This window comes from Nelumbo nucifera, chromosome 2 (assembly GCF_055504915.1).
Source record: "Nelumbo nucifera cultivar China Antique chromosome 2, China Antique-T2T, whole genome shotgun sequence".
Taxonomy (NCBI): domain Eukaryota; kingdom Viridiplantae; phylum Streptophyta; class Magnoliopsida; order Proteales; family Nelumbonaceae; genus Nelumbo; species Nelumbo nucifera.
Genome location: NC_142650.1, coordinates 8,369,153 through 8,383,720, shown reverse-complemented (window position 1 = coordinate 8,383,720; position 14,568 = coordinate 8,369,153). Strand labels below are relative to the sequence as shown.

Genomic DNA, 14,568 nt, shown 5'->3' with positions numbered 1-14,568 from the left:
CAAAACAATCCAACGTCCATGCCTTTGGGCTTTTGAGCTTTGGTTGGTTCATCAGAGTGGCCCACCCACCCTCACTGGATCACTGGATCATGTATTTTCAGTCCGGGAAGAAGGGTGAATGTGTAATTTGAACAACTTACAGAATCCTCGCGTCTCGAGTGGTTTGTAGCTTTCTCACCTACCACCCTGCCACTCTCTCTGTCTCGCAAGGTCGCAAAGTCGCAACCCCCCAAAACCCCAAGTACGCAACCATTAAAATGACCCAACGATATGAGGTGGCTAATAAGCCAAATACCTCCCTAAATTACTATACTGCCCTCCATTGTTTCGAAACCAGACAGAAAATAAAAGAAACAGCAATGGATCCCAGAAGACTGAAAATTACACATAGAAACAATAACAGAAGAGAAATTCAGGTTTCCTCCTCTCGAAATTCAAATACAATCCCTAAGTTAGACGATTTCATGCTCGAACTTGAATTGTCCGCCGATTCGTTCAAACCAGTCACCAAGAAATTCAAAAAAGGAAGGTGATATAAAGGAAACCGGGGAAAAAACAGCCTATAAAAAAAAGGGGAGGAAAAAAAAAAACAAAGAACTGGATGGAACTATGGAGGCATCAAAATTCCTATAAAATTTCTATCTTTTTCTCTATCTGTCTCTCTTTTTTTTTCTCAGTGTACTTGCTGCTAATCCTGAAACCCAGTCTTCTCCCAGATTGCGTTTCTGACCCTACTCAAATCCCTACCTTTCAGGGTTCTCCCGATCCCTTCATGAACAGAGAAGGAAGCAGTTCGGGTCCTCGCAAATTGCCTTGCTAGGAATTCGTGTGGAGGAATCCTGCTGTCTTCAGAATCCTCGTCTTCGTCATCAAAGTTGTCGTTGTTCTCTCTTCTCCGAGTGTCCCTGTAATCCTCCCTGAGGATCTTCGACCAGTCGGGTATGTTAACCGGCAACGACGTCGAAGTTGCAGTTGCTCCACCACCCCGATCAGCATTCTCGACCCTTTTCCCCGATTTCTTCGCTGCACGCACATTGGTTATCGGTTTCTTCAACTCAGGCGAGGCAGCGTGATTCAAATTCCACAGGTCGGCTTCGTCGAATTCGAACATGGTATCGGAACTAATCGTTTTATCTTTATCCCCGCCGATAAATCGATAACTGGGTCTGGCGAGGTAGCTCTTCCTGGCTGCCATAGTAAAAAATTTTCAAGAACTAATACGGTGGCTCTGTCTTTTTGCCCCTTCTCTATTCTGAGCCTCTGAGAATTTCTCCCTTCTTTATATTCTTCGTTTTGCTAATTTGCTCTGCTTTTATAAAAGGTGTAAACGGATAAGGTTGTCCCTTGGCCTTGACTCCCTTCCGCCCTTCTTCTCTCTGTTATAACTTCGTTTATGTAAAGTTACTAAAAAACCCATAGAATTCTACGGATATGACACGTAGGATTTATGATTTATCCATTCAAGGCGCGATAATCCGGTGCATCTCATCCTGATTTCATTTCCATTGCTAGAGCCTGCCTAGAGTGCCAGAGGAATTGAGTCAGTCTGGACTCTGGACCTACCACCTAATAATACGCGGAGAATCCAAACCTTCCCGTCCAACGACAACCACCAGATCTCCCGTAATCTCTGTGGTTGTTTGATAAGATCTATCTTCAATCCATTTAATTGGTAACTAACGCTGTCTCCTTTCTATCAGTATTTGCCAAGTTATGGGCTTCGCTGCTCTGCGATTAAGATCAAGGGATAGTACCACGTCACTTGGAGCAATTTGATTTGACGACGTGTAGCGTGTTTCGGTTGAGATTATAATTAGTTCAGGTTTTCTGACCATACGAGGCCATTTCAGTAATTTTAACAGCGTTTATGGCTACAGAGCCAAGATTCAAGAACTTCTTTCTTTCCTCTGTTTTTTACCCTTCTTTTTCATTCATCGGCTCAAAATTTGTCGCGACGCGGAGGACGGTTCACCTGGTTCTAGGTAGAAAGGGGAGGGTGTGGTCCCGTTGAGGCGATCGAGATGGAGACACGTGTTAATTACTCAAGCTGAATCACACGTGTCCATATAAACTTCGAAGAAAGGGGGCGAATGGGCACGTGAAGTAGGACCTATGCTCGGATCTAGCGCGTGTCGACAGTTGTATCTGGGCCTACTTTTTGTCCTTTCAAATTTAATTCAATCAATCTCCAATCTCCTCAATTTCTCGTCTCTTTGGATCTGCTTATATATATATATTTAAATATTAAATGAATCCATAATTTGTTTAATCGGCGACGAGTTGAAATCCATGACTATTAACTTGTTTACACTTTACACTTGCTTTTTTATATTTCCATCGATCGTACGCGTGACAGATAAAAATACCAAATCCCCCCTAATATGCAATAATCGTGGAGGCTGGAGCTAATAGCCTAATACTAATGGACGACCATTCTTTCTTCCTCAAAATTTCCAAGAAAAACAGAGGAAGAAACTTCTCTAATTTCTAGTTGGGTCGTCCATATATCCGTATATGTAATTTCTAGATCAAACTATGTTGCGGATGTGGATGTGGATCCTTCCTGGAACATTGACCAAACTCACGATGAACTTCGATCTAGTCTAGCCTGTAGAGTCACCAAGAAAAAAGAGTTGGATGACTTTCAGACATAGTAGTTCTCTAATAAAATATTCTCTGCTCACATATAACGACTATATATCAAGGAAACAAGTATCATGGTATAGGCCCCACAGTTTACCATCCGTCCCTCATTGGAATGATCATCAACCGCCCCATTCGGTGGGTCCCCACCATTTATGTTAACTACAAAATAGAATCATTACAGAAATTTGTTTTTCCCGCAGATGTTCGCATGGTGGAGAAATTTTGTCTCGAAATTCCTTTAAAGACTTTTAGAGAGAGGTGCATATATCAGAAATGGAGAGAATCATTCGATCATGGGACATGGCAGTTTTTCTTTTGTTTTTTTTTTTTTTTTTTTTTTTTTTTGGCGCAAGCACTCTCTTACGTATCCCATCCAAACAGCATGACAATTTGGAGAAACTCCAACTGTGGGCCCAAACCCAATACACTATACTGTTTCCTCCATTCAAAGAAGCTGTGTCCACAACGTAAGTAGTAAGGACCAGAGTAACTGCCCATCAAAACAAAAATGCCAAAATGGACTAGAATAGCTAGTCTATCAATGGTGGGCCCTATAAATTGGGTTTTAATTCGAGTCCGGATCTCTGCCCATACCCACATAACACAGCATTCATATATGAAGAACATTTCATTTACATGGGAAATGTTCTCAATGCACGTAGATAATGTATTGTTAGTAGAATTCGGGTAGGCAGGAATATTATTTCAGTTGTGAAACTGGTAACTAACTAAAATGACCCTAGTGGAAAAAGATAACCTGCCGAACCTAGGTAATCCTTTTTGATGGTTTTCTGTTTTGAGAAACAGAAACCATGTGGAACATACGTGTGGAACATACGTGGGTTGATGAGACTTATTTGCCTGCTAGAGGTTTCTTCTGTCCAACCTAATTAATGAGATGTAGAATAAACAATAAACTATAAATACATATTTTATTTTGGATTCACTATCCACGTCCCAACTTTTGAACTATTCAGCAGGGTCATGAAATTAACAAATATACCATTAACTCCGTCGAATTTTTTTATGAAATGAGAAAATAAAATATATTTGATTTTTATTAATAGACATGAGCTATTTTTGTAATTTGAGTTAATTATATATTATTTTGAATTAAAATCTATTTTACACTTTTTTTAAGTGGGACACTTAGGCCACGTGGCTCTGCATGCCTTTTATTCCTAAGTGGGGATATGGTGGCATATATGATTGAAAATTCTCTTATCTAAGGCTCCGTTTGGTTTGTGGAATGGGATGAGAAAAAGGGAATATTTTAAAAATATTTTTTTTCTTTCATTTGTTTTGAGGGAAATAGAGGGATGGGATGAGAAAAAATGTGGGATGTCAGATCCCAAATCGTGGATTTGGGGTCGCACCAAAATCGTACGACCCCGATGGAAAAATTTGAGAAATCACTGTTACAGGTACCAGCGACGTCGAACAGAGGAGGGAGAGAACCAGTGCCTTCCCCATTACCATTAGCGATCTGTTCGAGGGGCAAAGGAGGTGACGGTGGCAAAAATCCAGTGCGAAGGGCAGCGACTATCTGCTACCTCCCCTTCCCCGTTCGATCTCAGAAGCAGAGCAGCGGTGGCCACACCCCCTCTCAGCCACTCCCTTCCTCCCTCTCAGCCACTCCCTTTCGTTGTTTGGTTTTACAGGCACGTTCAAGAACTTGAGACTGAGAAGCGTAGGAAAATCAAATGGGAGGTTACCGTTCATGGCGTTGTTAGAGATGTCCAGGTACTGTAACAAGCGAAAGTTGGTGATAGGCTTGGCGCTCCCTGAAATATTGCAACTTGAGAGGTTGAGAGACATGAGCTTCACGAGCTTCTCCAACCAAAAAGGCAAAACTCTGAGATCGTTATGCGACAGGTTGAGCACTTCCAAGCTCAAGAATCCTGAAAGAAGCACTTTGGTGAACCTATTGTGCGAAAGATTGAGCTTCTGAATTGACGACAAAGAGGAACCTGAAGTGTTTCTCGACATGGGCTCGAAACCAATATTGCCTCCAAGTTGATTCATTGCGAGATTGACTTCAAAAAGGCTCGGCATAGACCAAAACCCAACTAGAACAGACCCTTTCAGTGAATTGTCTGAGAGATCAATATATTGCAACTGCGTCAAATTCCGAAGAAAATTCCATAAAACAGATCCATTCAGATTTCTCGAGGGAAGCCTTATTTCCTTAATTGGAGGATTCAAGCAATCCCCATCCCTAGATTCCAACAGCGAGATGTCAAATCCAGTTACGGAGTGAAAGGCTTTCGAGATCAACTCCCTATCAGTAGTATTGCAACTAGATTCCACAAAAACTACAAGAAGAGATAGAACGAGCACAACCTTGCAGAAGAGTTCCATTACAAAATCTTACTCGTTTGATTTCTCAGTATCGTTTCAAGTTTCAAAAGCCATGGATTTGCTTGTGTAGGGAGAGAGAGAGAGAGAGAGATTAGACGAAGGTGCAAAGCTTCTGCTCTTCCCACAAGAGTTGCGCTTGTTGGTTGTTGCATATATTCCTTGAATATTTTTATTCAACAGTAATTGACCAGAGAACCAGTGCTTTCCGCCGACAAACTACTATCTTCCTCTTGGTGAAATGGTGATTTTCCATTATTTTCCCATATATGAAACCAAACAATGGAAGTGTAAATTTTTACACTTTCCCATCCCACCTAAATCTTCCAACAAATCAAATGGAGCCTAAGGGATTTCCTGTAATATATTCACTAGTTAATGGCCACCCGGCCCCAATATTGAGTATATATAGCGTACTCATATATAAGGGGGCATTCTTCTTCTTCTTTTTTTTTTTTTTTGGATTTTGGGAGGGGAAAAAGTTGGTAAATGGGATTTTGATTCCTATTGACCAAGAAACTTATATTTCTTTTGGGAAAATTTATGATATGGAAAAGATATGATATAGAAAGAGGTTTGACCAATCAAAACCCACCCATGAATTTTGATAAATCACACCTGATTGGCTACCAAGCATGTTTATGATTTTAGTTAATTGGTTAGTTGTTTTTCAGATATCATACCTTTTCCATATCATAGTCGAATCTTTTTTTTTTTCAGATTTATGTGGGGATCAGGGAAACTTCATTTTCTTGGATGGGTAAATAACTTTTCCACCTAGAGAAAAATTGTCAATACTTGAATGGAACAAATTTAAATGCCCCTTTTAATAATGGATTTTTATGACTAAAACAGTTATTGTCTTATTTACCTGAAAATAAAAGAACATGGATAAATACAATTGCCCAAGTAATTGTTACCCAATAAACACTTAGCCAAGTAAACACTTGAGTGTTATCTTTAATTAGCAATCCAATTTATATATCCCATGGTAAATATATTAGACAAGATAAATAATTCACGCATTCAGCTAGGGCTCTGTTTAGACAACCTTCTAGTTTTGAGTGTTGAACTATAAATGATAAATTTAAGACAAAAAAAAAATTGTTTGGTAAGAATTGCTTTTAGATAAACTATAATATGAAGGTAGAACACTTTTGAGCTCCAAATAAATAAAAAATAAATAAAAAGGCGTGAAAATGGGCCTCTATACTTATAGCTAGACTTTAAAGGCCAGATATTAACGTTTATTCAAGCACAACCTAATTTATCAGAAATTTCACGTTGATTTCCATCTAAATCAATCAACTGATGTGTGATAGACAGGGTAATGAGTGTGCCCATCAAATCCTCTTCGTCTTTTCCTTTGTATGGATCATTTTAATTAACATCTCTCATCGTGTGACAAACCTCTCATATCATATTCTTATCCTAATGTGTATGTCACGTTTTATTATCTTTTTTTTTGTCAACTTTTATTTTCTTAAATTTCTAGCATACGTATTTTTTTTCATAGAAAGAGGTCGTGATGGAAATTAAACCAATCCACGATTGAGTCTTAGTCAAGCCATATACGCTCCACGCAGAAAACATGTTTGAAGTAATATTGTTTCTGTGGTTCAGAGATTAATAAAGTGAGGCTAAAAAGCCCACATGATTCACGAACTTGAAACCATTGTAAAAGAAATAAATTCAATTCAACCAGTCTTAGGTCTTAGCAAAGAGGCCCACCACGTAAGAGTGCCTCGTCGTCATTCTTCCGAAATTTGTTTTGGTTCGTGGGGTGGTAGCCTGGGAGTTGAGATCTGCTCCTTACCAGAGCGCTCTTCACACCGACTTCACAGGCACAGCACATCCCGAGATGTTTCCAATTCGACTGATTTGTGCTGTGCGATCGGTGTGTGGATGAGATCCGAACTGATAGCCTGGTAGCTTTAGTCTCGGGTACATTTTTTAAAAACCTTTATGCGGTCATAATGGTCTCTCTCTCTTAACCAAATATAATGTTATTGTTTGGATGTTGATAATTGTCCCCAATGACTTGTTTCTATCTTAACTCTGAGTCTGCTTCGGCAGTAACTACATCATCAAATCTCAAACCAATCGCAAGTCTAACGGCTTCCAAGTTCCAATGCAGTCCACTTTAATTCTTGACGAAGCTCCAACCGAAAGTAGAGATTCAACGTTTCTCTTAATTTTACTATATATGATAATAGATAGATATCCAAACTGAGCTGTTCCATCTAGGATTCCCTTAAGCTACACAGGAAGCCTGTCTCAGCCTCTACTGAATCACTCTTTTAATCATTATTTATTAAGTTGATATGAATATTTAATAACTAATAAAAGGATATCTTTTTCAAAGCAAATGGAAACTAATGGTGGGACATCATGTGGATAAAGATCGATATATGATAAAGCAAATGTTGATCATAATTTACATTACTAATAACACAGAGAGAGAGAGAGACTACTTTGGACTTTGGAGGTTGCTGACTTAAAACCAGACACGTTGTTCACCTTGTCTAACTTACCCTAGTTAGGTGACGAAGAAGAGGACAGAAGAATAAATCTATTAAAGAAAGCTTGGCTAAGTTGTAGAAAAGATAACTAGTACAAGTAAAAGGTGGCACCTTGTGATTTCTTGTTAGGTTGGCCAGAAGCCCAACTTTAATTTCACATTCAAAACTATGCAACCACAATACTAAATGCAGTTAAATATCTATTAATTAAATACGTACATTCCTTGCTTCGGCAAGGATTCGATCGGGTTTGGATATTATCCACAATACAAGTAGTAGTCGACCTAGCTTGCTGATTTAGCAAAAAAACAAAACACGTGGCAAATTTCAAGTGTCTCAAACTGAAATTTGGTGATGAATGGTGAATTATATTGGTCGGTTCAGTTCTGCAAGAATTAATTTCAAAATCCATAAGTGCATGGAAGGAGATCCATGGATGAACTAAAGCCCTTCGTCGTTGGGGGAGGAAAGAACCAATTGTATGTTGGGAATATCAACATTCAACAGTTGAAAACCCAGAGTTGGTATACAACATAGAACTAGCAGTCCTGTTGAACCATTTCCACGCTCGGAAAACAGTATATATAATTCGATCCGATCCGATTCTGCCTTGTTATACTGAGAAGTTTATACAGCATTACCACCTAATTGGCCATTAACCATCTTGTTTAATTACTAGTCAGTAGTCACGCACACAGAGATTCACACTCTCCTTTTAAGACATAGCGTACGTTATCCAACTTGCTTTACACGAGCTCCCTCAAATCTCTCTCTTGAATTTCAAGTTTCAACAACACCTGCAACGTCATCCCTTATTATATCGTCTACTGAGAATTTGTGTGTTTTTAATCTCATATTATATAGTCATATTATTGAAAGAGAGAGAGAGAGATTGATTGATATTGGACGTCATGGGGTTTATTGCGTGTTTGGATTCCAGACTCAATACTGACTAAATTAATACTTTGATCCAATAATGATGTTCTAAGGAATCGTACGTTTTTTTATTAACTGATTTTATAACTTATGCAATTAAAAATAGAAAGCCATCTCTATCTTAACTACTTGTTTAATTAACTAAAAAAAGGCTTTTCACAAATAAAATAATGGCTTAGAGTCATAATTATCTCCCATAAGGAATCTTACTTCCACTAGTGGAGTCCTCTGCAAAAGAAATTTGTATATTGCACTGTATCATAAAATATTTGTTTAGTCTCTCATTGTTTAATAGGATTGGGGAATAATGCACCGAATCAAAAAATCACTCCCTGTGTTATCGATCCAATATAATTAGTAGAGCCACGAGATAAATGAATAAATAAGTAAATGTATGACTTGTTTGATATTTCCCAAACAATCAGTGGGCCTTCTTCCTGGGTTGAGCCCAGGAAATACTGGTGGTTATAGTTTAAAATGGCTGCCCATTACTCGACCCGAATTCAACTGAAATGGCAAGACAAATTGAAATTTAAGAAATGGGCCGTGCTGGAATGCCAAACCGGAACTGGAAGGTTGGGAACAAAAAACAAATGGGTTGAGTTAGCAAATGCCGTTTACCATCTCCATACGGAAGGGATCTTGTAACTTCGCACCTTGGTTTTATGGATTATTGGTTCGACATGCTTGAATTAGGCGTCGTTTGGGATGAAAAAATTAGAGTAAAAACGATCCTAAACTCCAATTATGACCCAACTGACGAAAATGACTTAAGGAATTGAGGGGCGGATGTCATTTGGTGTCTCACGCACTCTTTGAGTCACTTTTCAAAAAAAGAGAAGTAATAAAGAAAGAAACTTATTGTCGAGTCTCAAAGGGTTGATATCGAGATGGGGTGCTTCAATCTGAAATAATACTCTTAATCGATAAAGACTAGATGGTGATATAACCGAACCAACCTTTTCCCTTTTCTCTTGTATCGCACGGGTCCCCACTAGTTTATATATACGGTTCAAAGATAAATTTATTCTACTATTATCTTATGTTTATATTATCCTTTTTAGAAACTATATATATTTATTTATTATACAGCCTTTCAATGCCACAAAAGCAGAAACCTGAATGGGTGTCAAGGACCACGGCCTCTATATAGCATGTTCATTTGCTATTTGCTTGTGTTATATGTGTTGTCCTTTTATGCCCAAAAGATTGTTTTCCTATACAAACTGCAAAGTTTATGCAGTACATGGCTCTCACCCTAGATTTCATTGTTTTGCTTAGATTCCTCCTTTGGTCAAGGTAACAAAGTTCCCTAAGGCTGTGTTTGGTTTGAAGGAAAAAGTAGGGAAAGAAAGGGAGATGTAGAAAAACCTTTACAAACCTTGTATAAATTTCCCTATGTTTCCCTTCTTTTCCCTACCTTTTCCTTCAAATCAAACATAGCCAAACGAAATGCAATTTGCTTGGTTAGTTTTTAACTCAATCCTAGAAAGAAAGAAAAAGGGAACCGTTTAGCGTTTACTTAGGACCCATTTGGGAAGGCTTTCAACTTTAATTGAGCTGCTTTAAAGAATTTACTGATACAAGCTTTATCACAAAACTATTTTTTGAGCTGATCAAATGAAAGCATATTTAGGCTTTCCAAGATATTTTCACCAAACATAAGCCAGAAGCCACTGCGTGAAAGCCCTCCCACATGGGCACTTGCAACACTTGCAACTTACAATTAAGTAGGCTCTCCTCACCTCTTGGCTCCCGCACCTCCTAATTAATAAGTTCCATTCCATTTGTCCAAGTATGTAAATTTGTGCTTTATGTTATTTACAAGTAAACATCTCCCTTTCTTTCTCCTCCAAAGTGCATCCAGACCATCGATCCTCTTCGGTCTTCCGGTCTCAGACCATCAGTGTCAATGATGTATCACATGACCGATCTTATCAAGAAATGTGGTGAGAGAAAGTGACTCAGTGACCCTCTTGTGCTAGTTAACAGTTTGATCAAGCAACAGGAACAGGCAGCAATTGAAGTTTTCCTTATTTTCTTAGAGACATCTCGATGTTATCCAGGAACACCTTAATTAACGAACCAAGAAGTCCTGCCTAGCCCAGCCCAATAATTGATGGCCCAAACATAAATCTGGGTTGGATGAATTCATCAACATATCTAAATCACTTCAAGTGCAGAAAGTTTTCGAGGGGACCGTCCACTTGTACAAGGCTATGTTTGGTTTGAAAGAAAAGGCAGAGAAAGGTAAGAAAACTTATACAAGGTATGTAAAAGTTTTCTTACCTTTTCCTTTCCCTACTTTTCCCTTCAAACTAAACACAGCCTAAGGCCGGTTCTAAAAACAAATCAAAACCATGTGGTTTGAAAATATATTGTTTCTTAAAACAAAAACACAAAAAAAAAACATGTTCTTGTTTGTGTATTTATTTTCTGTTTTCAAAACTAAAATAAAAAACATATTCTTGAATCTGGTTTCAAAATCATATTTCTATCTAATTATTCAATTTCATGTTCCATGAATCATATGATTTATATACTAAAAATTTGTATTTATTTTAAAAACCAATATTTTATTGGATACAAAAACATGTATTATTTTTTGAAATAAAACAAACTTTGTTTTAATTTTTGAAAACAAAAACAGAGTTCGAGAAATGAAACCCACCACCCTTTCTTTCAAGTATTCCTCTTCTCTCCCACTGCCTTCTATTATTTTTACGGTTTTCTGTATTAAAAAATAATTCAAACAATGGTTGATTGCTACAAAAGCAGATCAGCGAAGGTTTACCACTTAATGACCCATTAACATCTTAGTAATTAAGAACTAAGATCTCATAGAATGTTAGTAATTATTGTGTCGTCTATGTAGAAGGGTCGCCCAGTCAACTGATTGGCCTGCTGTTATTGTTCGTAAGGCTCAGTTTGGAAAGAGTACAAATACAAATATATACAGTATAAATATATAGAAAATAATACAAAATACAAAGTTTTGCATTCTATATATTTGTATTTGTACTTCTTCCAAACTGAGCCTAAGTAATTGCATTTTTATCAGGGAAGTTATCTAAAATTTATCATGACTTTTCAGCATTTCTCTTAAATGCACCATAACTTTTCAAAATGTCCAAAAATACCATGTCAGTAATTTGATGTTAAACAGACTTAACGGATGTTAGTAGGTTATCATTTTATCCGTTTTATATTTAACCCATGTCAGTAACATCATCATTCATCGGGGAAGAAGAGAAAAACGACGACCGATTGTTCAGCTAAGCGGGGTTCGGCTGTTCTCTCAACGGTGAGACACTGCAGTGATGTGGCATGGCTGGAACAGTGGCAGCGAGAGTAGAGAGCAGTCTGTCTTTACCGAAATGTTGCCCCTGCGGCACCGTCTCCGTCGGTGTTTAGTAGCATTGGGTTCCTTGACTATCTCTCTCTCTATTCGTCTGCTCCATTCCCTGCTACCCGGTTCCTCGCTTGAGAAGCTCAGCCGCATCCCTTTGTGACGATTGCCCACAGTAAAAGTCCCTTCTTTGTTCCAAGGGGCGGTAATGTCCACGCAGTTAGAGCCCCTTCTCTATTTGTCTACTCCGTTCCTCTTCCTCTTTGAAACCTCCTCTCCTCTACCCTGTCATCTTCATCTTTGAAACCCCACCTCCTCCCTCTTCGCCAAGGAACTCACCTTGAGATCTGGTCCAATGGTAGAGAAGACGACAAGGAGTGCCATTAAAGCAATGACAGAGACTCTGCAACCGAAACCCTCCATATGATACTCGACAAGATGGCAGGGAAGATGTTCGATGAAGAGACCTTTCCGACGATTATTATGGTTTTTCGGCATCGTCCTGTGCTAGTCTACAGGGTCACTAGCAATGGCCAGCGCTACTCAATGGAGGCAGCTTCTGTGTTCTCTACAATTTTGAAATATTTTTATCAAATTTTCACTTTTTTTTTAATTTCATTTTTAGTTGAAACTTGACTGAAATATATATTTTTTCATTTTTTTTATTTTTCATCGTTCATTGAAATTTCCACCTTTTTTTTGAAATTGGTATGATTTTCTGTAATTTCCGTAAATATTTTTTTTAGTTTTGAAATTTGTATGATTTTCTGCAATTATTTGTTGTAGATTTTTTTTAGTTGAAACATGTAATTTTTGAATTAATTTTTTATAATTTTATGTATTTTTCTGTAATTTCTAATTTTTTGGTCGAAATATATTTGTGAATTTTTATTTTTTGTACTTTTTTCTGCAATATTTTGCTTTTTTTAGTTGAAACACATTTTTTTTATTTTTTATCATTTTATGCATTTTTTATTTTTGGCTGAAAATATATTTCTGATTTTTGTGCAATTTTTAATGCTTTTTACAGTTTTTCTTTTATATTTTTATTTTATTATTTTATTATTTCCCAAGTTTTTTCTACAATTTCTGATGTTTTACATTAAATGTACAAGGCAATCGGGCACATAAGGGCATTTTAGCCATAAAAATATGTTTAATAAGGTCGAATCCTCATTCAGGGGCAGCTTGGTCATAAACATTGTATTTTATGCCGATGTGGACAACTTATGTCAATGAACACTAACAGTCCTCTAACAGATGGTGAGTTTTGAAAAATAAAAGTTCATTGACATGGGATTTTTAGACGTTTTGAAAAGTCATGATGAGTTTAAGAGAAATGTTGAAAAGTCATAGTGAGTTTTTGACAATTTCCCTTTTTATTAGAAGAAACCGTGGAGACAATTTACTGTTAAATAACAAAACAAAAATAGATTTATAAATAATTATTGAAATTAAAATAAAAATTAATTCTAGTATATGCATAAATATATAATGAATATACACTATTATTGTAAAATTATTACTAACAAATATTATTTTTTTGAAAGTTATTTTCTATAGTTATTAATTGATATAAGTGAAATTAGTTATTTAAATAATAATGTTATTTAAAATTTTAAAATATTAATTATTTATTGAATTTAATAATCCATAAAATTATAATTAGTACTACTATTACATAATTCATCATTAATTTTGTAAAATATTAAATTATTTAGTTATTTAAATAATGTTACTATTTAAAATTTTAAAATATTAATTATTTATTAAATTTAATAATCCATAAAATTATAACTAGTACTATTATTACATAATTCGTCATTACTTTTGTAAAATATTAAATTATTGTTAATATGAATATTTATGAAATATATTACAATTATTTTTCTACTTTTAAGATTTTGTTTTAAAATTTATTACATAATTTCGTTATTTTAACTATTTAAAGTTTAGTCATGTTAAATATTTGTTACTTAAGTATTTAAAGAATATGTAAAATATTCTAACATTTTCATTATTTGAATTTTATTTATTTTAATGTTACTACATAATATTAACTATTTTGTTATATAACTATTTAGCTATTTTTAATGTTTTGTTATTTAAGATATTTAGTTATTGATTTAAATAATGTTTTATTTTTTAATTTTAAAAATAGATAGATAGATAGATAGATAGAAACGACAGTGGAAAAATCCACATAGATAGGATATAGTGGCTGTATAAATTAAGTGAGTCCCAATGACTCAACATTTAGCATTCCCGCCAACATCAAAAACCATTATGGGCATGTTTGAATGACTAAGATGCTTGGGACTGGTCTAAAAATAACGATCGGTTATGTATGTCCCTCAAGCAAGAAGTAGGGATGGCAATTTCTATCCTACCCAGTGGGTATCTATCCCTGCTCGTCTTGACATAGTGAGTTTTTTTTTTGCTTAAAGGACGGGCTTTGGGATTCTACAACCTGTACAGGTACGAGTAGGGTACAGTATTAGGCTAAGCCCAACCCTCCCCAACTCGCATGTTGTTGGAAAACATATACTATGTGTTGAATTTAATAATATTTTGAATTTTATATGCAGGATAAATGATAGTTTGTGTTTTTCACATCTTAGTCAACTAATTGGAAATTTGGTTGCTTATTTGTGTTATTTTATTTATTTATTGTTTATATATAATAAGAAATAATAGGAAATCAGATGCAGGTTCTAAACCCAATCCACCCTTACCCTTGAATGCAGATAGGGTAGG

The 14,568-nt window shown here is 36.2% G+C and overlaps 2 protein-coding genes across 2 annotated transcripts; both read right to left on the bottom strand.

Moving 5' to 3' along the window:
• Positions 1-345: 345 nt before the first annotated feature.
• Positions 346-1,293, bottom strand: LOC104594856 (protein S40-4). The gene has a single exon (XM_010255376.3). It carries the CDS (start codon positions 1,193-1,195, stop codon positions 689-691), a length of 507 nt encoding a protein of 168 aa, XP_010253678.1. The 5' UTR covers positions 1,196-1,293; the 3' UTR covers positions 346-688.
• A 2,895-nt stretch (positions 1,294-4,188) lies between these two features.
• On the bottom strand, positions 4,189-5,007 carry LOC148801905 (calmodulin-binding receptor kinase CaMRLK-like). Its single transcript, XM_088897288.1, has one exon. It carries the CDS (start codon positions 5,005-5,007, stop codon positions 4,189-4,191), a length of 819 nt encoding a protein of 272 aa, XP_088753414.1.
• Positions 5,008-14,568: the final 9,561 nt, after the last annotated feature.